The sequence below is a fragment of the Anarrhichthys ocellatus genome, unplaced genomic scaffold, assembly GCF_004355925.1.
Source record: "Anarrhichthys ocellatus isolate YVR2014 unplaced genomic scaffold, GSC_Weel_1.0 scaffold17, whole genome shotgun sequence".
In the NCBI taxonomy this organism is placed as follows: Eukaryota; Metazoa; Chordata; class Actinopteri; order Perciformes; family Anarhichadidae; genus Anarrhichthys; species Anarrhichthys ocellatus.
In genome coordinates, this window is record NW_022280047.1 from 389877 (window position 1) to 413222 (window position 23346).

General features: G+C 41.2%; 3 protein-coding genes across 3 annotated transcripts; all 3 read right to left on the reverse strand.

Moving 5' to 3' along the window:
- Positions 1-235: 235 nt before the first annotated feature.
- Positions 236-10957, reverse strand: psat1 (phosphoserine aminotransferase 1). The gene is made up of 9 exons (XM_031856583.1): positions 10776-10957; positions 6031-6091; positions 5607-5676; positions 4336-4541; positions 3148-3320; positions 2828-2997; positions 1627-1755; positions 848-985; positions 236-641 (listed from the first exon to the last, which is right to left on the reverse strand). Exons 1-9 carry the CDS (start codon positions 10830-10832, stop codon positions 539-541), a joined length of 1107 nt encoding a protein of 368 aa, XP_031712443.1. The 5' UTR covers positions 10833-10957; the 3' UTR covers positions 236-538.
- A 1319-nt stretch (positions 10958-12276) lies between these two features.
- Positions 12277-16317, reverse strand: kiss1rb (KISS1 receptor b). The gene is made up of 6 exons (XM_031856586.1): positions 16098-16317; positions 15385-15509; positions 14836-14971; positions 14300-14538; positions 14069-14221; positions 12277-12878 (listed from the first exon to the last, which is right to left on the reverse strand). The coding sequence occupies exons 1-6, from the start codon at positions 16315-16317 to the stop codon at positions 12642-12644; spliced, it is 1110 nt and encodes a 369-aa protein (XP_031712446.1). The 3' UTR covers positions 12277-12641.
- A 2735-nt stretch (positions 16318-19052) lies between these two features.
- On the reverse strand, positions 19053-22686 carry isca1 (iron-sulfur cluster assembly 1). The gene is made up of 4 exons (XM_031856382.1): positions 22550-22686; positions 20501-20554; positions 20087-20192; positions 19053-19969 (listed from the first exon to the last, which is right to left on the reverse strand). The coding sequence occupies exons 1-4, from the start codon at positions 22628-22630 to the stop codon at positions 19821-19823; spliced, it is 390 nt and encodes a 129-aa protein (XP_031712242.1). The 5' UTR covers positions 22631-22686; the 3' UTR covers positions 19053-19820.
- Between the last annotated feature and the right edge of the window lie 660 nt (positions 22687-23346).

Below are 23346 nucleotides of genomic sequence, written 5' to 3' on the forward strand. Positions count from 1 at the left end.
GGTGAACAAACCCTTTAAAAGGGTATATTAATCAATTTTCAAACAATACCTGTAATGTGATTATTAAAAAGAAACCAGGCCGGCCTCGCACAGCTCAGCGGTTAAGTAGCGCTGCCTCTCTTACCTCAGAAGGGAGAAATGAACACCTATTGATACGTGTTCATATTGGATTGCCAAAAAAATGTGGTCGATAGTAAAACGGCACTGAGGTCAAGAAATTACGCTGCAACATGTAAACATTGCCAAGTTAGATTTACTGGAATGTAAACATATTTGGAGCAAGTCACAAACATTACCTACAGTATGTATATTAAAGCACTGTTAGTCAACATTAAAATAGTATTTCTATGAAACACAGATGTAACTAAGACAATACTGGCAACAGTAGTGGTTAAAGCCGATTATGGACAATGAAAGGGTTTTACAAAACGTGCTTCTAAAAGGTGCAGCTACAAGATCCAACATGGATCCCTCGTAAACCTTTTTGCAGAGACGAAATGTAAGTGTGTGATATCAGCTGACTTTCAGTGTGGCTGATTTATTGGTGCTCTTTCAGGAATTCTTTCATAAAGGTGGCCAGGGCTTCAGTGTCCTCCAATGTAACAGCGTTGTACAGAGATGCACGAATTCCTCCAACTGACCTGCAGGGGGAGACAAAGCGCCACGTTCAAGGTTCACAAAGCTCTTACTCCAAAACATTACAAAAGCCATCATGCATCGGACAGCTGGTGTTCATGGCTGACTTTACATAACCTTACTGACTTACGTTAAACTTCAGGACCCAGTATTCTCTCTAGTACCTTTCAAATACAGCAGTAAAGTAGGTCTACATGCAGGTTGCACTAACCTGTGTCCTTTCAGAGATATCATTCCGCGCTTGGATGCGCCGGCCAGAAACTCCTTCTCCAAGGCTTCGTCTTCCTCTTTCTTCCCCACATAAAAGGGTACGTTCATGCGGCTTCGACAAGTCACGTCTACGGGACACCTGGACACAGCGGTACGTCAATCCAAGTTTAATTTTTCCCTTCATGACTTCGGTGTTCTTCATCGTTACTGTCATCGTACACTACATGGCATTTAGTATACCTATGTATGCATTGGTATTTTTATCAAGTCTTTGTTTTTCCCTTTGGTTATGTTGTGAAAAAGAGCTCTTATTTTGAAGGAGACTTGAACACATAGTACAAGTGTGTTTTACACCCCCCAAAAAAGTATTTTATGTTTGTTTAACACCTGTTGCTAGCACCGTCAGCCGTCGCTATGTTGAGAGGCAATAGAAATGCTCTGAATTTGGAATTTAGCAACTTTAAAGTTTGTGGTCTAATGCGAGAGCTTGATTCTGTTAGGAAACCAAATGGTGGTCATGTTTGTATTTATGGTTTTCCTTCTTAGCTTTTGGAGCTACAGTATTGTGTACTTCATTCTTTATCATACCTTTTGTGAACCATCACTTGAAGAGTTAAGACCATCATTCAGCCGTCGACGCCATGCAATATTTCATGCTGATACAGTGAGATCAAAAGCTTTAAATCTTGAAACAAGACTGTAGATCAGGACTTTCCCAGAAGGTTTTAACCTTCACCGAATTTCCTATGTGAACATCAGTTGCTGTTTTGTGATACTTACTCATAGAAACCATTAGAGGCATTGATGATGTCATAAATCATGGAGGACTTCTGCTTGTTGAGCGTCTCCATGGCAGCGCTGCCGCCGTTGTTCTTAATCCACTCCAGAACCAGACCCATGATGTAGATGCTGAACCGACAAAGTAAAAGTTAAGAATATTTTTTTACATCGTGAAATGTTTTTAAATGTCCTTAAAGAAACAGTTCAATATTTTGGGAAATATTCTTAATTGCTTTCCTGCCGAGAGTTAGATGAGAAAATCGATACCTCTCATGTCTGTATACTACGTATAAAGCAGCAGTCGGTTAGCTTAGCATACAATGAAGCTTGGAAACAGGGGTAACAGCTAGCCTGGCTTGGTCCAAAGTTTCATTCTCCCAATTTAAAATGTTATGTCTCGTTTGGTTCCTCCATTTAAGAAACTAAATATAAAAACTTAAAAAAGGTACTTTTAAACATACATAAAAACAATGAAATTTGTCTGTTGGATTCTGGATTCTTTCAGAAAATTAACTCTAGGTTTAGGATACCGACATGTTTTGTTCAGCGATATAATCTTTACGAATGAACACCACTTTTGTGATTTTTGAAGCATGAACATTAGGATATTAACAGACTGCACCACGGTCACATAAGCGACAGTATACATGAGTTCTAGGGAGGACATTTAGTCGTCCCATTTAACCACTTGTTAGCAGCCGCCTGCCCATACACGTAAAAGCTTCAGGGGTATTTACTGACGTATTTATGTCGTAGAACAAAACATGAAAATCTCTTAAACTTGTTTTAACCACAGACCTTTTTTCAGCCATTTAAAAAATAAAAATAAAAACTTCCAGACGAGATGAACCAAAAAAGCTGACTCATCTCCTGGTTTTAGGACTCATTCCTGCAGCACTCTATAGCCAAGTACATTGTCCGCTGAGAAATCACAACTTGTCGAAGTTACATGTTTATTAATGAGATTCAAACAGGTGATGATTGTTTTACCTTTGGTTGAGCTAGATTAGCCGTTTCCCCCCTGATTCCAGTCTTTATGCTGAATTAAGCTAACCAGCTGCTGTCGGTAGCTTCATATTTAACAGACAAAGATTAGGAGTGGTATCAATCTTCTCATCCACCTCTCAGCAAGAAATTAAATAAAGCACATAAACTTGAACTATACCATTGAAAATGAAAAATGCAACCAAAGAGTCTGTACCTGAAACATGGTGGCGTGTTGTAGAGGGAGTTCATTCCAGCCTGCACCTTGTAGTCCAGGACAATGGGACACTCTTTCAGAGTGTGTCCTAACAAGTCCTCTCGCACGATGACCACGGTTACCCCGGCACTGCCCACGTTCTTCTGAGCTCCGGCGTAAATCAGCCCAAACTACACAACGCAAGAAGACACATTGGAATATGATACCTTACCTTGCTTTATCTTATAAAGAACGTAAAACATTTTATGTTAACTTTCGGGGACAAGGAGCCCAGGAAGGAAAGAATTGAACATTTTATTTGGCATCAATCCTGTCCTCACCTTTGACACGTCCACGGGTCGAGACAGGAAGTTGGAGGACATGTCGCTGACGAGGACCGCCCCATTTGTTTCTGGTGTGAAGTTGTACTCCACGCCGTGGACCGTCTCGTTGCAGCAGTAGTACACGTAGGAGGCCGAGGGGTTCAGGGTCCAGCTGCTGGGGTCGGGGATTTCTGGAGGGAGCAACGACAGAACATAGTTGAACCACCGTCTTTGGTTATTTTTAAATCCAGTTTGGAAAATCAAGCCATTGACTTGTTAAAAAAAAAATGCCTTAAAAAGGGAGGACCAAGAACATTTTTCCACCATCCAAAGTGACCATTTCTCAAAAGTTGCATAGAACCAGATGTGCCAGCTGACTTTCTGTCTGCAGGGCCAGATGCTCAGAAAAATAAGAGACTCCTCTTTCTGGTGATGGCAGCCTGAAGAACGTACATTTCCTAAAAAAAAAAAACTGTAAAACTGCCTCCAAACGTTATGACAAACGAGAAAACCCCAGTCGGACACAACCATGCGGAAAAGGCTGCTCGCGTACCAGAGTCTTTCACTGGCAGTCGGCTCTATTTTTTATTGTGGAACAGCCTGGGCACACAGCCAGAACTACTTTTGATGTGGTAATTGAGGACTCTGAATTGCTCGTAGGAGTGAATGTGAGTGTGAACAGATGGAATAATTAAATTGAACTTTAAAGAAGTAAAACTAAAATTACCACCTCACGGTTGTATGCCTCGAGTTTGGGGATTTTGCCGTCACCATGTTGTTTTTTTTGCAACCAATGAACAGAAGTTACCATATTTGGAATGCGGAGGAGTTACGTAGATATGTCGTATACGGCTCTGGTAGCGACAGCGATCTGTCAATCACAGTAAGCCCGCCCTAAAGCATACTCTGCTTTATGGTCTATTTGACTCTAAATAGACCATAATTTACTAAATGAACATCATGCTGTATTGAAGAAAACTTGAAACTAGAGATTGAGACCATAAACTCATGTTTACAATGTTTACTGAGGTAATAAATCAAGAGCGAAGTAGAGTCATTTTCTCATAGACTTCTATACAACCAGAGGAGTCGCCCCCTGCTGGTCAGTAGCGAGAATGCAAGTTTTAAGACACTTCCACACTGGCTTCACTCAGCAGAACTGGAGGTTGCCGCATGGAATCGACACAACAAAGAACATTGACTTACTCGTGTAATGATCCAGCTTCGGGTGGATGATGTTGACTTTGCCGTACTTCCCCGCCTCTTTTGCAGCCTTTTCGGACCATGTGCCGGTCACCAGGTAATCGGCGCACCTGTCCTCTTTGAGGCCAATGAGGTTGAGGGGAACAGCGCTGAACTGTCCCGACCCGCCGCCCTGCAGGAACATCACCTTGTAGTTGTCGGGGATGTTCCTGAGAAGACGAAAAAAGGTCACCATGTTAAAACACTACGATGACAGACGCTTATCTCACCTTCTCACACTGATCCACACCACACGGTTTGGAAAATATTTACAACAGCGGCACCCAGTTTGTAATACTGCAAATATATAAATGTTATAATACTTTCACCAGTGGGCCAGAGGCTCAATCACCTTCGTGTTACCTCCTTCGGCGATAGTGATTTAACAGATATTTATTTAAATGAAAATCTTCAGGATTGCCACTTTAAATTTGCACTAATTTTAGCAAGAGAGAAATTATTCATATAAGTAAATCCCGAAGAAAATATTAATGCAATCAATTGTGGCATTTGGGATATCTAAATGTGTTTAGATTTTGGCTTTTTGAGTTAATAACCTTTGGCACTTTGAGATATACAGTACATGTTATTTTGTGTGGGGTTTACGTCTATGAGGATTTTATTAGTCTGTCCTGCACTATATGAGCTCACCAAGGCAACGTTTGCTGTGATGGACACTGAGTTTTATGAGTTTCACGGTATCTCAGACCCTAAACAAGGCTTCTCAGTCATTATTTTTCCTCAAATTTAGAACAATCCTTAACAATAAAAAAAGAAGTTAAACTCATAAAATATGAAAATTCAAACACAGTTTGTAAATTCACACACTTTTTGACAAATGTTAAAGATTAGAGCAAAGTTCAACTCCTCCTGAAGAAGCCTGCATAGATAGCTTCGTGGAAAAACACACCTACTGGATTAACAAACACTACGTTCAGCACGGCCACACCCTAAACCTCTTTGGCATTCAGCCATCGGTCTCCTGAGAAACAGTTTGAGGTAAAGGACTTAAAGGAACACAGTAGAGAATGTGCATGTAACTAGTAATGTGGCAATGCAATTATTGCCATCATCCTACTTGTCCCATTAGTCATTGTTTTAGTTTGCATACTCAGAAATACTGTGTTTATGTCTCTCATGGTCTTGATAGTGTCGCGATGGTGCTGCGGTGAAGTGGGGAACAGAGGAGAGGAGGAGGGGTAGAAGCCATGTGAAACGACCAAAGCAGCACTTACAGCAACTCTCTCATCAGACTCTCCGTTTTGTTGAGGATTTTGTTGAAGTCCGCTGATCGGTGGCTCATCTCTGGTTGGAACAGAGACAGAAAACATTTAAATTTAATCCCAACATCATTGGCATTTACACACATTCTGATTATATTTGACTATTACATTTTACACTGGCACACAACATGAAGCATGAAGAAGGGACTGAAAATGAAAAGCCCGTTGTGAGGGGAATCGCTTCATGTCCAGTATGAACAGGAGGAATGATTATTACAGCAAGAAAAACCTGTTCCAGTGTTCATTGTTCCCTGAATATTGTTGAAACATTGTAAATTTATCCTTTCATTAGTTTGGATCGTCCATAACATGCATCGATGGTGAGGAACACAGCAGTTTTGTCTCGTGATGCGACTCTGTACGTAGTTCCACTTACCGAGAACGCTAATACCAATGCCGCTGTAGTTGAGGAGCTCCTTCTGTGCTTGAAGCAGCACCTGCAATATAAAAAGCACCACATATTAAAGGCAGGGTTGGTAATCTTGGGGAACTAGCAGCTTAACTAGTATGTGAGATTTTTTTTCAATGATCCAATCGAACAAACAAAGCCCAGTGTTACCAACTCTTTTCCGGTGAATGCAGCTAGCAGCATTAGCTTCAAAAGTTGATAAATCTAGCGGAAAAGTCGGCAAGTCAGCAAAACTGACAGCCCGTCCCTTTAGGCCTCCCCCCAAAGCCACGGCCCCAAAATTATCATTATGAACCATAGACTGTAGATAAGAAGTGGACGTAGTCATCGTGACCCATCGGTTTGTGGACTGACGTTTTGAAGACTTGAGTTCGGCGATTTCGCCGTCGCTCTTTTGGAAAACGATCGTTGACATGTTGTTTTTTTGCAATCAATGAAAAGAAGTTACCATGTTTGGAATGTGGAGTAGTGACGTAGAAAGGGTGTATACGTTTCTGGTAGTGACAGCGACCTGTCAATCACAGTAAGCCCGCCCTAAAGCATACCATGCTTTATGGTCTATTTGACTCTAAATAGACCATAATTTACGAAATGAACATCGTGCTGTATTGAAGAAGACTTGAATCTAGAGAGTGAGACCATAAACTCATGTTTACAATGTTTACTGAGGTAATAAATCAAGAGCGAAGTAGAGTCATTTTCTCATAGACTTCTATACAACCAGAGGAGTCGCCCCCTGCTGGTCAGTAGAAAGAATGCAAGTTTAAAGACACTTCGAATCGGCTTCACTCGGCAGAACTGGAGGTTACCACCTGTTATGAACACAAACAATGTGAATGCTGTCAAGCTAGCAGCTTGCGGAAGACTCCGGTGACAAGCAATGAGTGCACGGGCAGAATACGTGCAGTTGGTAGGTAGCTTGTCAAATCATTACATCTGGACCGAATGAAATGATTGGATGTGTATATTACAGTCCTGTGACAGCCCACAGATGGCGGATTTTTTATTTATTTTTGTCTGAGCATTTGATTCATTGATTGCTGTTGGTACGTAAAGACAATTTCAAAAATGTTTTTGAGGAAGATTACCAACACTGCCTTTAGGAATTTCTTGAAAAGACTTTAAACCGGATCAAAAATGATGATGGCCGGACAAAGGTCGGTTTGAAAGATAAAAGGGTATCATGATACAGAACAACAGCAACATTTCACAACACTATGAAATATAGTGTTCCTCTTATCCATAGTGCTTTTCATCCAAATTAAGATTATGCCGATTTAATTGTGTTTAGAGATTGTGGCTCACTGCAGTGCTGTGGAGCTCAACACACACAAATTAAAAAACACACACACAAAAAAAAAATCAACAACAATGCACAAAAAAGCCTGCACAGCAAATATCTACAGATTATTTTGCAGATTAGTGGGATTGCACATCGTGCTACATGAATGATAAGTAGTGTGACAACAAGAGGCAAGATATAATGAATACGTGAACAATAAAGATATAATAAATAATCAAGTTGTAAAAAAATCCTCAGTTGGGGTTTTAACAGTATACTGTGTTAATAAAATTGACGGTACACTGTGTACATCTGCTGAACTAAGGAAAGAGAAGTGTGTGTGTGTGTGAGTGAGTTAAATGTTCAGACAGGAGCAGTATGGCTGCTCTGTCGATCACCTACAGGAGGGGTCACTAATAGGCAGACCGCGGTCCGTATCCAGACCCAGACGTATAACTGATGGATAATTGAGAAATATACATTTTAGGGTTCAGCAGTCCAGGAAGCACACCGACCAATTGCATGCGTTGTCAATTATCTCACGTGATGCTACTCAGCCAATGGAATATGAGTATTCTGAAACGCATCGTGAGTCGAGTGAGAGTTACACACAGACAGGAGAGAGACGGAGCACGAGAGAGAGAGCAGTGGGAGAAGCAAACTCACATGGCGTGCTCTAAAAAGAGAAAACAGAGCTTTTAACAAAGAATGGACGGACTCTTTATTTGTTTATTCTTCCTGCTTGTGCTACTAAACCACTCTGACTCATATGTTCAGATACCGTGGCCATTATTAAACGCGCCAATGTGAAACGCCACTATGGGTACATCCCAAGTCTCTTAATTGTCATTTCCTCGCTCCTCGATCCTCGCTTGAACCGGAAGTTGTTTCTGCGCCGCCATATAGACGGCCGTCCCAAAGCTCTAAAGTAGCTCGGAGGAGAGAGGATCAAGGATGGAGGAGGGACCTCGGAGGAGCCATGACCGAGGACCCAGGAGAACAGACTTCCAGGCAGTCTTTTAACGGCCGACACGCCCCCTCATTGTTCATCAGTTATGTGATTGGACGCTGCAGCTGATCTGACTGACTGGAGTTTAACACCAGAGTGAAGACGGATCACAGAATAAACTCAAGCTTTATATTTGATTAGGTTTCTGATTCACCATCTGGTTTAAATAAATGTTCATTGTAGTCTGAACAACAAAACGACCACAAACAACTTTCTTCATTTATTAGAAAGATTTGTGTTTTCATGATCTGATATTTCCCTCAATAACTTTATTATGAATACAATTAAAGTCAGAGAGAGCTGGAGAGACGAAAGACTTTTTACATCATTCCTGAGTGTTTGATGAGTTTTACCATTTAAGAGAAACAATAATCGTATTCTGGGTTATTTAATAATGACGCCACAGTCACAATTTCAAAACGTACAGACACAAATAATTCATAAATAAGACGATCGCATTCCGCCGGTAGAAATGGATCCTGTGCTTATAAACAGAACACAGAACACAGTTTGTTAACAGACTACAGAGAGAAACACCTCTACAGTGGTGATTACTGTCTTTATTAGTTATTAGTATTATTAGTTGCTATTATTAAGTACAGTGATCATGTGAACAGACACAAACTTATCAAAAGTCTCTCCAGCTGTTAAAGCCGACTGACAGCTGATCCAGCTGTGATCAGCTGATCCTCCGTCATCAGAAACAGACATCGCTCCACGTGACGCAACTGAGGAAAGGACGTCTCATGTATCCTAAAACATATTTCCTCGTTCCTCTCTCCTTGCATGGTTTCCTCCATGCATCCCTGGTGGGAGGGACTAAGATGCAAGGAAAGGACGCAAGTGAGGGAAGCGGGGATGTAATTAAGAGACTTGGGATGTGCCCCATGAGACCAAACATGAATCTTTTGAACAAACATACCCACTCCAGTCTGAACTGAGGGCAAGATGTTAAGATGTGTAGAGATTGTTTATTATAAAGTTGACTGAGACCGTTATGATGTCAAATGGATTCAACAAAAGAGAAGAAAAAAAGTTCACTCCAGCCACACTCTTTAATTTTCATTAATTTTTCTAAAATCAAGCACTTTGTTTTATGATGCATGTTTTTCAAAAGTTCTTTTTTTGTATTTTATATGGAGCCCTTATTTTACTTGAAATGACAGAAGAATATTTATTTATGTATTTCTATGTATTATTTATAATCCATCCAGTTATATCTGAAAACTGAGAATAATAATTGTTAAAATATAATTGATGTGTACTTTCTTTATTTGATTTGTCAGTTGTTGACGACACAGCGCAAGTTAGATATTATTGTAATGTTCCGGACCTTTGCACGAGGACATTTTCTCAATCTGGACCTTTTGGAATTTTAATTGAACACCCCTGACCTACAGGATATGTTAGTTATGAATAATCATGGGATAAAGCTCACAGCTAGTAGATTTAACCCGCTATAGTGCTGCTAACATGTAAACAAACATAAAACATATTACTGTTACATGTTATTGTTTTTACCAGGTTTATAATTTTGTTTATTATTATAATAATTATGTTCTCATTCCTTTAAGGGTCATTGTAATGGGTTATAATGATAATAATAATAATAATTTTGGATATCGTAATACATTACAGTCAAGTGATGTCATTTTCTAAACTTACCAGAGTGGAGCTGTTCTATAATTTACCGTCGCAATATTAAAAAGGTATTTGGTCAAAACTATCTTGATATTTGATTTTCTCCACGTCGTCCAGCACCATCATAATAATAATATAGTGTAAAACCGTAGACTGCGATATTTGTAAGATCGTACCGTGAACATCTCATAACATTACAACCCCATTGTCAATAAGTTTATTGGGATCTACACAACCTCAGACTTACCAGTACAAACATGCATTTCTACTCTCAATCAATCAAACACACACACACACACACACACACACACACACACACACGACTGTGCCAACTGCAGAGGAATGAGTGCCACCTTTAAGATGACGCTGCCTTTTTCTCTCTGCGTATGTTTAACCATAAAACGCGCATGAGTTTGAAGAGCAGGATTTATATTTCTGACAGTTCACTCTCTGCCGTATAGAAGCTGTTTGCGCTGCTGCCGCCGGTGAAGCACCAAAAAAAAGGAGCCGGTTTCCACACGATTGAGGATGATGCAACTCGACACGCAGTTTTCAGTCCTGAGAGGAGAGCAGCGCTCAGACCGACGGTCGGTCTCTCACACCACCGCGGACACGTCTCTGTCGTTAGAGATAAAGTAGTGCCGAAATGCTGAAGACGTGGGCTATACGCGGAGCTTTGCGCGTTGCATTTAGTAACAAGTTAGCTCATATTTCGCACCTTTTTTTCTCCCCCCTTCACATTATTAACGTTACGCAAGCAAAGTGCGGGTTTAAACTTACGGATGGCGGGAGTTTTGCAGGTCCAGCGCCAAAGTTGATGGTTTGTTTCTGCTCCATGATGTAAAGAAAGAGAGAGAGATTTCCCGGTGGGTGTTTGCTCTGCTTTGCTTCAGCGATGTGGATGATTTCCTCCCTCCCTCCTGCACAGCTCGTCGGCGTGGAAGCAAATTGTCTAGCAGTGTGTGAAATGTTGCCTTCAGGTACCGCCTCGTAAACTCGTGTGCTCCATTGACAAAATAGGGTATAGTTGATGTAAGGCTGTATACATCTGTAAACACCTTTTAGCTTGTTAGTGTTATTAATTAACCCTTGTTTAATAATTAGTTTGATAATTAGCTATTTTGCAGATATTATCGTGACTTAGGGATAATTCATTATTTGTATGTAATTGTTTTTAAATGCCATGTATTTGGAGATATAGAAAACAAACAGAGCAAGAACTGCCACATATGTTTAGCTTAAATTATATTTCTGTTTAATTTTGTTGTTAAAACTCGTCGACAACAACAACAGATGCACAACAATAAAACAGAGACAATTCTATGTGTTACATAAGAGGCCAAAAGGCTGTTTGTTAATATTCGTTAATGTGCGCTCTGTGGAAATACAAATATTTTCGACATCACATGAAGGCAGCACGAGGACCCCCAAACTGCCAAGCAGCCGTCCTATTGGCTGGTGGCACATGTAGTGTTTGGTAAACGGTTTTCATCGGTGAATGTTAGCTCCGCACTGTCTGGTTCCGCGGTCACGCCACAAAAACATGCTGGCGCCTCCCTGACACAGACAGAAAAACTTCAGTGCTTTTAATTTGAAACTATTAACACCACAGTAGCAATGTAGCATCATGGAAGACTGTTTAATGACTGTCACCATATTAAAATAAATGCATGCAGCCACAGAAAACGGGTTTAAACTATAATGTTCATGTTTTATATTGTGTAAAATAAAAACTTCCTTTAAATCATTTAGGTAAAATACAGGAGCAATAACCTTTGGCTGCTCTATCACAACATCACCAATTAATCAATGGGCCCTGCAGGAATTGGGACATCAGTGCATGGTCAGCAATTTAAAGGTGCACAGAGTTTCTGCAAAGATACAGGTTATGTGTTCAGCTAAAAGGGAAGAGAAAGGATTTGTGGGTAAATCTCAACGAGGCCACACGTGCAACCAATTTCAATTGTGACACGCCTGCACTGAAATAAAGGAGCTCAGAAGATAAAGATCAGATAAAACAGGAGCTCAGAAGATGAAGATCAGATAAAATCAGGAGATCAAACATTTTTTACGTCCACTGAGCTGATTGCATCAGTCCAGCTAGAAAAATACAGTAATGACAGATGACAAAGATAATTGTGATTCAGCAGCTTGTGAACGTCACGATGTGCTCCTGATTGGTTTGTCCCTTTAAAGAGTTCACAAGGTAGACATTGCTCTTCACTCTGTGTGAGAGAGAGTGTGTGTGTGTGTGTGTGTGTGTGTGTGTGTGTGTGTGTGTGTGTGAGTGCGTTTTTTGCTCACAATGTGGGGACATAAATCTGATTACACATTGTGGGGACTCACCTTCGTTTTGGGAACAAAATGGGGACAATGCACGTCCCTCCATGTGAATTATTATATTTTAGGGTGAAGACTTGGTTTAAGGTTACGGTAAGGTTAAAATTAGGCTGGTAACAGTTTTTGTTATTGTTAGGTTAAGTCTCCAGGAGATGAATTAAATCAATGTAATTTACCCAAAAGTCATGAAAACTCGACTGTGTGTGTACACGCACAGATATACCAGGTTGAGCAGACTGCTCTCATTTCCAGAACAAACCATAAATAAACAATGAGCGCATCGTGTCCTAATGCCCAGCGTGACCTTTAGGAACCAGATGAAAGAAAGTGCATCTCTGCTTCTCCTTTGGGTGCCGGGCGATCCATCTCTCCTCGTTCCTCTGCTTCCATGTTTCCCACCCTGACTCTCCGCCTCGTGCGCCACAGAAATATGGCGGGGAAGGCGTGCTTGAAGGCCTTTCTGAAGTTGTTGCCCAGGAAGGCGTAAACCAGCGGGTTGACGGAGGAGTTGGAGTAAGACATACAGTGACCCCAAATCCTTAGCTGCGGGTGCAGAATTGAGATGGAATAAGATAAAAGGCATCGATCTGTGGCAGTTGTTGAAGCAAGTGCCACATCAATATCTGTGACCACAATCCTGTCATTCACTGGCATTGCTTGGAAGAGCTAAACTTAGACTGTAGCTCCACACCTCGTCACAAAGAATATTCTAAAAATAATGTACATTTTTAGAATTTTCTGGATTTGTTTTCTGCACCTGTTCCCTTGACAAAAAAGCCAATGGGGTTTTCCATTGGATTTTGGATAATTGCAGAAAATAAGCTCTGTGGCAAACAGGCAGAAGTAGAAACGATAGGCTATGGCCGAACTACACCACGGATGCATGAGCGCGAGAATACACAACGAGACTGTGAAGGCGGACGAGTCAATGTGATGATAGTTTGTAGTCTTGCCACTTGTTAGCAACCACATTTTAAAGGACATGTAAAATTTGTACAATTCATGAGAGGGGTACATATTGTATGTTGTAGAACAAAATGTTAAAATCTCAGCTTGTGTTAACCACAGATCTTATTTCAGGCATCTAACCAAACACCTATTCAAAAAAGAACATTGACTTTGAGACAAGGGAACCGGGAGTGCAAAAATGCTGTCTCATTTCCTGGTTTTAGGCGCTCTATTGACAACTAATTCTTGATCGTTGTTTGCCATTAGTTGCAACTAATTTTTAACAATATGAAAAACAGGGACAGCAAATGTGTGCAGCCCAAAATAAATACATTGTTATTTGTGGCATTAGTGATATTTTAAAAGACATTCCTACATGTGCGTTAACTTGTGTGCCAACAAGCATCTGTTTGAGAGATATTGGTGAAGCAAATTAAGTTTTTCGACTCAAACAAAAGTGCAAATTGATTCAAGTGATAAAGAACCAGATGAATCTGAACGAAAAACAAAAAAATAAATTTGTGAAGACTTGAGAAAGTATCCAGACAGCTTTGAGCTGAACAGCAAATCATACTGGAAAGCATGTACAAAATGTTTTCATTAATTAGCTGAAGTATAACTGTATAATACTCCAAATATAAGAGGAATAAAAATAGCAACCATATTTTCAGTTTCGGCCACCAAAAGGCCAGACTGACAACCACTTTTAAAAGTTATTTTTTATCCCCGTTACACCCCTACTAACTACCTATCTACAGCATCAGACATCACAGAGAGTAAGTCACCTTGTATAGAACGTAACTGCGGAGGCCAAAAGCTTGAAGGAGGATGCAGACCTGGATCGGGCCCCAGCAGATGAGGAATAAGGCCACCATCACCACCACCATCCGGGAGACTCGTGCCCGCACCGCTGCTGCTCGCTCCGCCTGAGCCTGGAGCTGGAGTCAGGGAGGCTTTGAATCACATTCTGTTCTCTGAGGATTCAATACATAAAAATATAGTAAAGCAACTCTTACTTGGTAGCTGCTGTCGATGGGATTCACGCTGGCTTGCCCAATGCGCTTGAGCATGAAGGCGTAACAGGCGGTGATGGTGAGCAGGGGCAGCAGGTAGACGGCCAGGAAGCTGTAGATGATAAAGGCTCTCTGGAGGCGGGCCGAGGGGAAGACCTCACTGCAGTACGTCTGGGGACCAAACCATTCTCCTGCCTCCAGACGCTGGTACACGGCGACGGGGATCGACAGAAGCAGGGATCCTGGGGGGGGGGGACACACGACCGTATGACCCAGAGAGTGATGTTCAAAATAACTTGTACATATTGCAACTAGATGCCGGCTCCAAACCCAAAAAACAAACCACGTGAACAGCAACTGGAGAATCCCCAAGTGCTCTCTGGGGTGGTTTCTTTTCATTACATCAGTTTTCTGACTTTGGTTTTAATGCAGTAGATAATTTGCATCAAAGGAAGGGAGGGTCATTGAAAACAAAAAAGTTGTTCGCACTGTTGTAATTTTCGTGAATGTGTGCGTGGTTGTGTTTGTTTGTGGTGTACCTATCCAGATGGACACAGAGATGGCCAGAGCCATGCGTGGGGTGCGGTATCGCAGTGACTTCAGAGGATAGACGGTCACGTAGCAGCGGTCCACGCTCATAGCGGACAGAGTGATGCACGTTGCCTGAGCGGTCACCTAAAACACACACACAAAGTAACTTTGTTTCTCTGCACAGAGACATTTTTATACCTTTTTTCCCTCTGTTACATTTTCAGGTTTGTTTTATGTTTTGGGTCTGAGATTATTTTTTTTTGTATTACTTTGGTAGCTGTACATCCAAAGTTATTCTGCGCATAACTACACCACGGTAAACACAATGAGGCTCTAAAGGAGGACTAGTCGGCGTGGTGACCTTTTATAGTCTCATTTAGCCACTTGTTAGCAGACGCCTTTTTTAAAAACACGTAAAAGCTACAAACGTCACCAGAGGTGTATAAGTGCAGTACTATAGCATGATGCTTCAGTCACTGGGCCACGATATCATTAGGACCATGATCTCCAGCAATTCCACACATGTTTATTAGTATGTCCATGTGTGAGTATCTAACCTGCTGAAGGTAGTTCACCAGTCGGCACATAAACTCTCCAAAGATCCAGCTGGGCAGTGGGTAGAGTGTGGCGGTGAAGGGCACGCAGCAGACCAGGAACAAGATATCGGTGGTAGCCAGGTTTACTGGAAGAGGACAAGAGTAATGATCACTAAACAGAGAAATGTAATTCAAGACATGTCGGGGTGAGATGCATTCGACGGTGCAAAAGTACCATAAATAACTGTATCAATGCCGATAACATTGTTAAGTACTAAGAGTTATACCTTTCAAAATCCACCAACTAACCTTTTGTTCTTTTAGACTACTCGGAACAAAAGGTACAAAACTATTTGGATTCTATGGTCTGACCGTACTCAGATCAAAGTAAAAAGTAGTTAGTTGAAATGTTCTGTCAGTACTGCGTTAGGCCTACATTTTTAAAGGGAGGTATTATGACAATGCAATATAGAATGTTTAGATTAAAGACAACAGGTTAATAAGCTACAAACAAAGTGCATTAACAAAATGCTAAAAAAAATGCAAAAACGACAGTGAGGGACAGAAAATGTAATTTGTTAGCTCCACCAGTACTTATAGTGTCACACTACTAACAGACCACCTGTTAGTGGAACAGGGTCTTTAACTCCTGTACAAGGCACCCCTCCCCTTCTTTCACCGGACACACAGAAAGAAAAAAAAAAAAGACTTGGTGTGCGCTTCTGAAATGTTACCTATGTAGAAGTTGGTGACGGTCTTCATCTGCTGGTGCTTGGTGACCACGTAGATGACCAGCGAGTTCCCGACCAGGCCCACCAGCATGATGAGGCCGAAGAAGGTGGGGACCAGCCAGGCGTCGACCAACGCCGGCGGCCCCTGGCCCTCCGGAGTTGCGGACTCGTTGCACACCGGCCCGCAGTCCGGAACGTGATTAGCTGCTGGTTCCATTGTCATCTTCACAAATTAGAGCCAGGGGTGTTCTATGGTGCATGAAGATGACGTCAAAGTATGAAGAATTAACGTAAATTTAACACAAAAAACTGGTATGTTTAAAAATGTTCATAGTTTAGCATTTTTCTATAAGGTATTTAAATGAATACCTACTAATATGCATGCAATCAGCCAAAGCCAACTGAAATATTGAATCATATTAAATAAGCTTTTCCCCCCCCTGTGTAATAAGCCACTCTTACCTGTGTTGTGCCTGCTTGCCTCCCTCTCTCTGCTCTGTCAGGTTTAGTCCCGTGTTGGTCAGAGATGGGATGCTGTTCTGAGATGAAAGCACTGTTATAGACCACCATCACTGGCGAGGGGGGGAGAGATAGGAGTAATTTTGCTCTGTGAGTGTTTATGTGAGAGAGAGAGAGAGAGAGAGAGAGAGAGAGAGAGAGAGAGAGAGAGCAGGATCTTTTAAACTAAATCTCCATCACCACCTGTAATTATACAGGACCGGGTGCCCATGTGAAATGGCTGCAGCTGGATTCGAATACAGTTCTTTTATTTCTTCATCTTGCTAACATCCAGAAGTTGCGGTCGGTGTTAGATATCACCACAGAACTTCCCCAGTTAATCCCTGACATTGAGACGATTACTTTTTGTGTTGTATTATATGTATTGTTATCTAATGGTAACTTTTGGAGAATTTAGTAGAAATCTACAGACGCATGTCGACAAAGTAGTAAAATGAACACCCAAATGTGTATTTTGGATGTTTTCTTTCCACTAGTCTTAAAGAAGGCATGTTTGACCAAATCATAAATACCATGATTTTGCCTGTAGCGTCTCGCCACAAAGTCTGTCACACAAAGTGCAACATTTATTTTCTGTGTGATGTTGGGTAGAATTTTCACATTTTTCAGATAACTGTTTAAATGTAATTTACAAAGCATGTCATTCTACTCAAACCCCCACCCACAGCCTGCAGGCAACCATTCATTGATGTTTTATTTCATCAAATCAGAATGACTGGTGCTCACCTGCAAACCACAATAAAAAAAAAGATGAATTGTGGAGGCAGCCGAGGGGTCGTGCTGACAGTACAGCTTGATCTATCGCTCACAACAAACACGTTTTCGAAAAGCTGTCATTACATGTCTCATGGCCTCCGCTGCAGAGCAGCATGTAACCTTGCCAACTGCCCAGCCAGACACAAGTTCAAGAGACGTCTCTTGTTTTTTGCAGTTGTTTGACATATTATCCTGACCGTCAAACATAGAAAATGTACTTCTCTTTATGTTTTTAAATTAAGAGAACAAATAAAAAGTGTTATTTTTGTAAATACAATTTGAGCTTAAATCACCTTTGCTTCTATTTTGTCTCTTTTGGAAAAAAAAAAGGTACCTAAACAGGATTCTGAATTGTCATTGGTTTGCTTAATATTTTTAGATTCCAAATTAGATGTTAGCAATTTTATTGCGTAAGAGAAGGTACTTACATTTTATTATAAAGCATATTCAGGCGGTGGAAAATGTGTTTGTTGAAGGTGCTTTTCTTTTGGATGCGTGTTAGATTTAAAACATTGTCAGAAATATTTTTTGTCATCATGCTGGGTTTCTAATATTTCAACGTGCAACTCCTTCAATTTATGTCATCTTGTGTCTAAAGAGTCCTTGTTCATGTCTGTGCTATGTAAAAAAAAAAATATATATATATACATAGAAAACAGCAACTATCTATAGCTTTAATCTTTTCTGCGTCTTTGTCTTCAACTGGTACAGATGCGGGGTTCTGATGAGTCGCTGCGAGCAGTTTCCCCAGAGAGTTCTTCGGGACTCCAGATTTCTTTGAGGCACCTAGAAACAGCTTCCTCTAGAGGTCCGTCAAATCTTCAAAGAACCATTCGCTGGTTGGCCCTGGATCGGGATCAAGCATTACAACAATTAACGCAGGATCCGCTGTTGATCCCTCTGTGCAACCAAAAAAGCTTTTATCTTTATTTGTACTGCATAGCGAAGAACTTAACACATTTTGATCCCAAAACGTTCAACTAGTTTTGTTTGCCATGATCACGAAATAATGATTATGGTAGTGTTATTGTAGTACATTTATACTTGTTTATTATAACCTCAAGAAAAACCTTATTGAGAAAAAACTAAAAAGTTAAAGGTGCAGTGTGTCAGATTTGGCGACACCTAGTGGTGAGGTCGCATATTGCAACCAACCGAAACTTGAGCCAAAGCGTGTAGTAGAACTATATTTATCGATACAAAAACGTGATCGGTTTTGTATCGGTAAATCAAACGATGTGCAAAGAAGGATTATCTCTGCAGTTCAACTCAGCAAAGATTTTTAGCGTCCTGCAGCTCGGTGTTTTTTTTTGTCCACCCCTTTACTGCTTCAGTTCAGCATCACATAGTTAGCTAATACAGTGTGTAGGGTTTGGCGGTGTCTAGTGGTACCGCATTCTGCTTCTGCCCGAGCACAAAAAAAAAAAAAAAGAAAAAAAAAAAAAAAAGGTCCACAGAAAAGAAGTGAAGACGGGTTAAAAGCTTGAAGACGTAACAGTGACACAGAATCCATCTGGTTCTGACAACTGAGCCGTCACCATAACTGAGATGAAGATTCTAACTTAGGGGCCATCCCTATGACAACCGGTCTACGTTTTCACACATCAGTTATGCTGTTGTGATCGTCCTGGCACAACACTTACTGTCAGACTGCTGAACATTAAAAACAGCGGCCACACAAAGTCATTTTAATGGATTTAGCCATTTATTATTTCATATGTACACATATGACATATTGCACGGTACAAACAACGTCCTGGCTTTGATCAAGCTAAAAAAAGAGAAAACATAAACCTCATGGACTCTTATGTTAGTTTTGTGCGCTTGCGTGGTTCACGGGAGATATACATTCTTTATATTTACACACAGAGATAAATATACACTTTACAACTGAATAAAGCAGTTTCAAGACACTCAAGCTCTTCCACTGTTGCATACTGCTGGCTTCATGATAGCACATTGTCTTACAGTGTTTATCAAACAGCTGAGGTTGGCCTACAGACTTTTGGTGGATGGATTCAAGCTTCAAAAACTTAAATCTGACTCTCTGAAAATAATGTTGCGTGTTTAAAATGGCAGCAAAACAAAAACATCTTGCTTTCTGAGGTCGTTTTAAGTTTTTTCTCTATGCAGATCACAGTTTTTTTTTAAAAGCAGTTGTTAACATCAGTGGTAACTGAACCTAAAATCAACACGTTGAGATAGTTTTGACGACACAGATTGAATAAAAACCTTCCTCTAAGCATGTGTATGCATACTCGGGCTGTGTGTGTGCGCTTGAGTGGTCTGTAGTAAGAGCAGTGGTAGGAAACGCCGCCGCGTCTTGGAGAATTCCTCATGCCCGACTTCCTCGTCATCATTCAGTCTCTCGGCCTTCGCGGATGGGACAGGGTTCAGAACATTGGGGCGGTGCCGGGGAGGGGGGGGGCTGAGGCTCCCCCCCCGCGCTGCTCAGATGTTGAAGCTCTCCCCGCAGCCGCAGGTGCCCTTTATGTTGGGATTGTTGAAGATGAATTCGCTGGACAGCTTGGACTCCACAAAGTCCATCTCGGTTCCCAGCAGGGTCAGCTGGGCCTTCTTCTCGATGAACACCCTCACGCCTGCAAGAAGAGTCACAGCAGAGATGTCACTACTCCCCCCCGGTTCACTGTCCTGCACGTCTTCATGACGTTTGACTGCTTTTCAGCACAAGTGAAAGCACGAAAATAAAGACTCACCGTCCTGCAGCACCTCCTCGTCAGAGTTCCCCTTTTCCTTGGTGTAGTCCAGTGTGTACGTCATTCCGTTACAGCCGCGCGTCCTCACCCCAACCTTCAAACCGATCTAGAAAGAGCCACAAGGACGTTTCCATTTGGTGTCATTTACCATTCGCTGTATAGTTTCATGAGTTTTGAGTGCCACACTTGTTCTGGTTTAAATGGTTTGGCTATAAAACTGCTGAGTCACAGTAAGGAAGTGGAGGGCAGTTAGCGCTGCACACAAGTATGTGGACTGACGGATTTGTAAAAGTTACAGAAATGGTCTATTTGATGAGAACAACACTATTTATTTCAAATGCAAGACTCAAAAGAACACATTCCAAGAGATGAGGACATGCACTGTGTGGATAATATGATGTTTCAGTTACTCACATATTCTGGCTTGTTCTGCAGCAAAAACCTGATCTTGTGCACAGCTGCTGGAGTCTGAAGAAAAGACAACAGCAGGTTAACAAAGCCCACTGGATTCAGATGGAAGCAGTGTTTTTTTTTGCAGAAAAGCACACTGAACAAAACGCATGAGAATAGAGAAACATACTGTGGTGCTGGTTTAAGTTTCTTTAGCCGTTTGATACTTCTCCCTCCTGTGAGACGTTTCTGTTGCAGGGAATAACACTCCAACTGGTCTGAAATGAGTGGGTACCTACAGTATGATGAAATAAGTGCACTCCTGTAGCTCCTGCTGTAACTGAGCGGATGTAGGTGCAGAATAGAGGCAGTGTTCCTCTGCCAACCAGTCAAGTGGCAGTTTACATCACGCTACATGTTTGTGTAACATGAAGTCAGTGTCATCGTCATAATTTGATCCTCTTTTTGTGTTAAATTGTCACAATATTGCATATGAATTATTTGAGTTATGGTCACAGTGACCATCAAATTCTTAACAGTTCAACCTCGAGTCCAGGTGGACGTATGTGTCAAATTTGAGGAAAGTACCTCCAGGTGTTCCTGAGACTGCCGGACGGACAACCCCCCCCCCAAAAAATGCAGCACGGTGACAGTGCAGACATTTCATGCATCAGCTGCACGACCAAAGAGAGTTCTCTCTACATCCCAAAGAATAATGGACACACACATATGATAAACAGATTGAAAACAAATCTGCAGCTGCTGATGCCAAATACTACAGTGCAGTGCAGTACAATCCTAAATGTGTCACAGACTGGAGTTGTTTCATGACTATACCGTCCAACAAGTGTAATGATAATATCTTGAAAAAAATGAATAACTTGTCGATCTTTGTAGAGTACAAGTATTTTACTCTGGATTCTAAATTCTTATTTATTCTAATTCATATGCTTCTGCAGCATCATCTGCAGCCTCCTCAGTGTTGACAGAGTTCCCGCTACTTAACATTTAGGCCTTTATCAGCTCGGACCACCAAGGGCTCACATTATCTTGCAACGGCACCATTAGCAGAGCTGGTCAGGGCGACATTCTACATTTTTATCCCGCCTATCATAACGAACTATGACTCACCACAGACAGCTTGCTATACTGACCGTCCATACTCGGTCTACTATGTACTACTATGTAGTACATAGAGTACTTTTCCTCTAACTACTGATTCTTTTCCGGCATGTTTTCCTCTAACTGTAAAGAGCGACAGTAAATGTGGGTGACGTGCAGCAAATGTCTCTGTACAATAAAAAGGCATCACAGATAGAAAAAAAAAACCGCACGATACATAAGAAAACACGATTGCAGTATCTGCTAACTTCATACTAAAATGTGTTTAGCAACAATTGCCAACATTTCTTTATATCGCTTGTAAATTCAAGAGGTGATCCACCAATGTTTTACATACGGGTAACTTTAACGTCAACCTACCACAAAAAGTGAAACAAATGTCAGAACAACGAGTTCTTTTCGTGGTGTTGAAGGGACACACGACTACGCTAACGTTAGGCTGTTGGTTGCATTGTGGGAGATTGAGTCTTGTGATTTTAGAACTGGCTAGGGACTGAAAGTCAAGATATTTCGGTAATAGAATGTTAAGGTAACTTAGTAACTTAACGTTGTACGGCTCGACAGTATTGTCTGTATTGTGGTCATTTATTTGTATGCGACTAACTATTTGTCGCAGTTACGAAAGAGAACAGTGGAGAGCATTTTACAAAACAACTTAGCTTAGCAAAGGAGTACCGTTAGCATCTAATTAGTTCAGCCCTTGTGAGTCTATCCGCTAATGTACGCTCAACACGATGAAGCCAGCATTGCAATGTTACGACAAAGCTCTTTAAAGTAGGATCATGATGTACCGTGTGTGACGGTCAAGTCACTGACGGTTAGCTAGCTTAGGATCACGTAACTTGAACGCAACATAGCGGCGTGAGGGGTTAACGCCACACTGTGTGTATTAGCATGTATGAACAGAGAGAAACGTGTTTACGTGCGTTTATAACACAGTTCATGACTTACCAGCGTCAGTGCGGCTCTTGTAGGCAATAGCTTTCTTTTGCTGACCGCTCGGACGGTCGCCCGCACCATGGAGGCAGACATATTGCTGCGGTTATGATCACAACATTGAATTACGCAAGCGCCTGATACAATTAGCAACCGCCCCAAGTAAGAAGTCCGTTCAATGATTGGCCAATATTATGACGGATGGGTCCGTCAGCCAATGGGCTCACGGATAAAACTATAAAAATACACAGACGTTTGTTATGCAACCTACTCTAGAACTTTTCATTATATCATTTATGCTTTTAAAATACTCGTGAGGATCGTTTATTTCGTGCTTCTTGACCAATGTTTTACTTTTAAAAACAAGTCTTAACTTAAGGTACACTTGTTTGGTTTTCCCAGCACTATATCAAAGGTCAATACAGAACGTTAATGCTCGAATGTGCTAGTTTTTGTGGCATACAAGTCTTCTTGTAAAGATAGCAACAAAACATGACACCTAGTGACCAGGATGGCCACATTTTACTATTCCTGTTTGATCTAACAGTCCCTCGTGAGTCACGTGGAACTAGTACTACACAGCCAATCCAGTCTCATGAAATACTATATTAGTACAGTTGTGTTAAGTGGATACTGCATTGGCTCAACTGTATTCAACAAAAAAATAAAATAGTTAACCAGCAACCATTCGTAATTTCAGCTTGGTCGGTTTGTTCCAGTTTTATTATGATAGTGGTACATCACTCTGTTTTATAAATGCACAACAGTTAGATATCAATAAACATTGTTGTGGAAAAAAAATGTTGCACATT

Excerpts from the sequence above, each read along its gene's own strand:
- psat1 (XM_031856583.1), bottom strand. The coding sequence starts at position 10,832 with ATGGAGCAGAAACAAACCATCAACTTTGGCGCTGGACCTGCAAAACTC. Across the intron at positions 4,542-5,606 it reads AGTCTGATGAGAGAGTTGCT|GAACATCCCCGACAACTACA; the intron begins GTAAGTGCTGCT and ends TCGTCTTCTCAG. Across the intron at positions 986-1,626 it reads GCCTCTAATGGTTTCTATGA|GTGTCCCGTAGACGTGACTT; the intron begins GTAAGTATCACA and ends CGCTGTGTCCAG.
- kiss1rb (XM_031856586.1), bottom strand. The coding sequence starts at position 16,317 with ATGACAATGGAACCAGCAGCTAATCACGTTCCGGACTGCGGGCCGGTG. Across the intron at positions 15,510-16,097 it reads CGTCACCAACTTCTACATAG|TAAACCTGGCTACCACCGAT; the intron begins GTAACATTTCAG and ends GTCCTCTTCCAG. Across the intron at positions 12,879-14,068 it reads GCAGTTACGTTCTATACAAG|CTAAGGATTTGGGGTCACTG; the intron begins GTGACTTACTCT and ends CTGCACCCGCAG.
- isca1 (XM_031856382.1), bottom strand. The coding sequence starts at position 22,630 with ATGTCTGCCTCCATGGTGCGGGCGACCGTCCGAGCGGTCAGCAAAAGA. Across the intron at positions 20,555-22,549 it reads CAAGAGCCGCACTGACGCTG|ACTCCAGCAGCTGTGCACAA; the intron begins GTAAGTCATGAA and ends TCTTTTCTTCAG. Across the intron at positions 20,193-20,500 it reads TGCAGAACAAGCCAGAATAT|ATCGGTTTGAAGGTTGGGGT; the intron begins GTGAGTAACTGA and ends GGCTCTTTCTAG.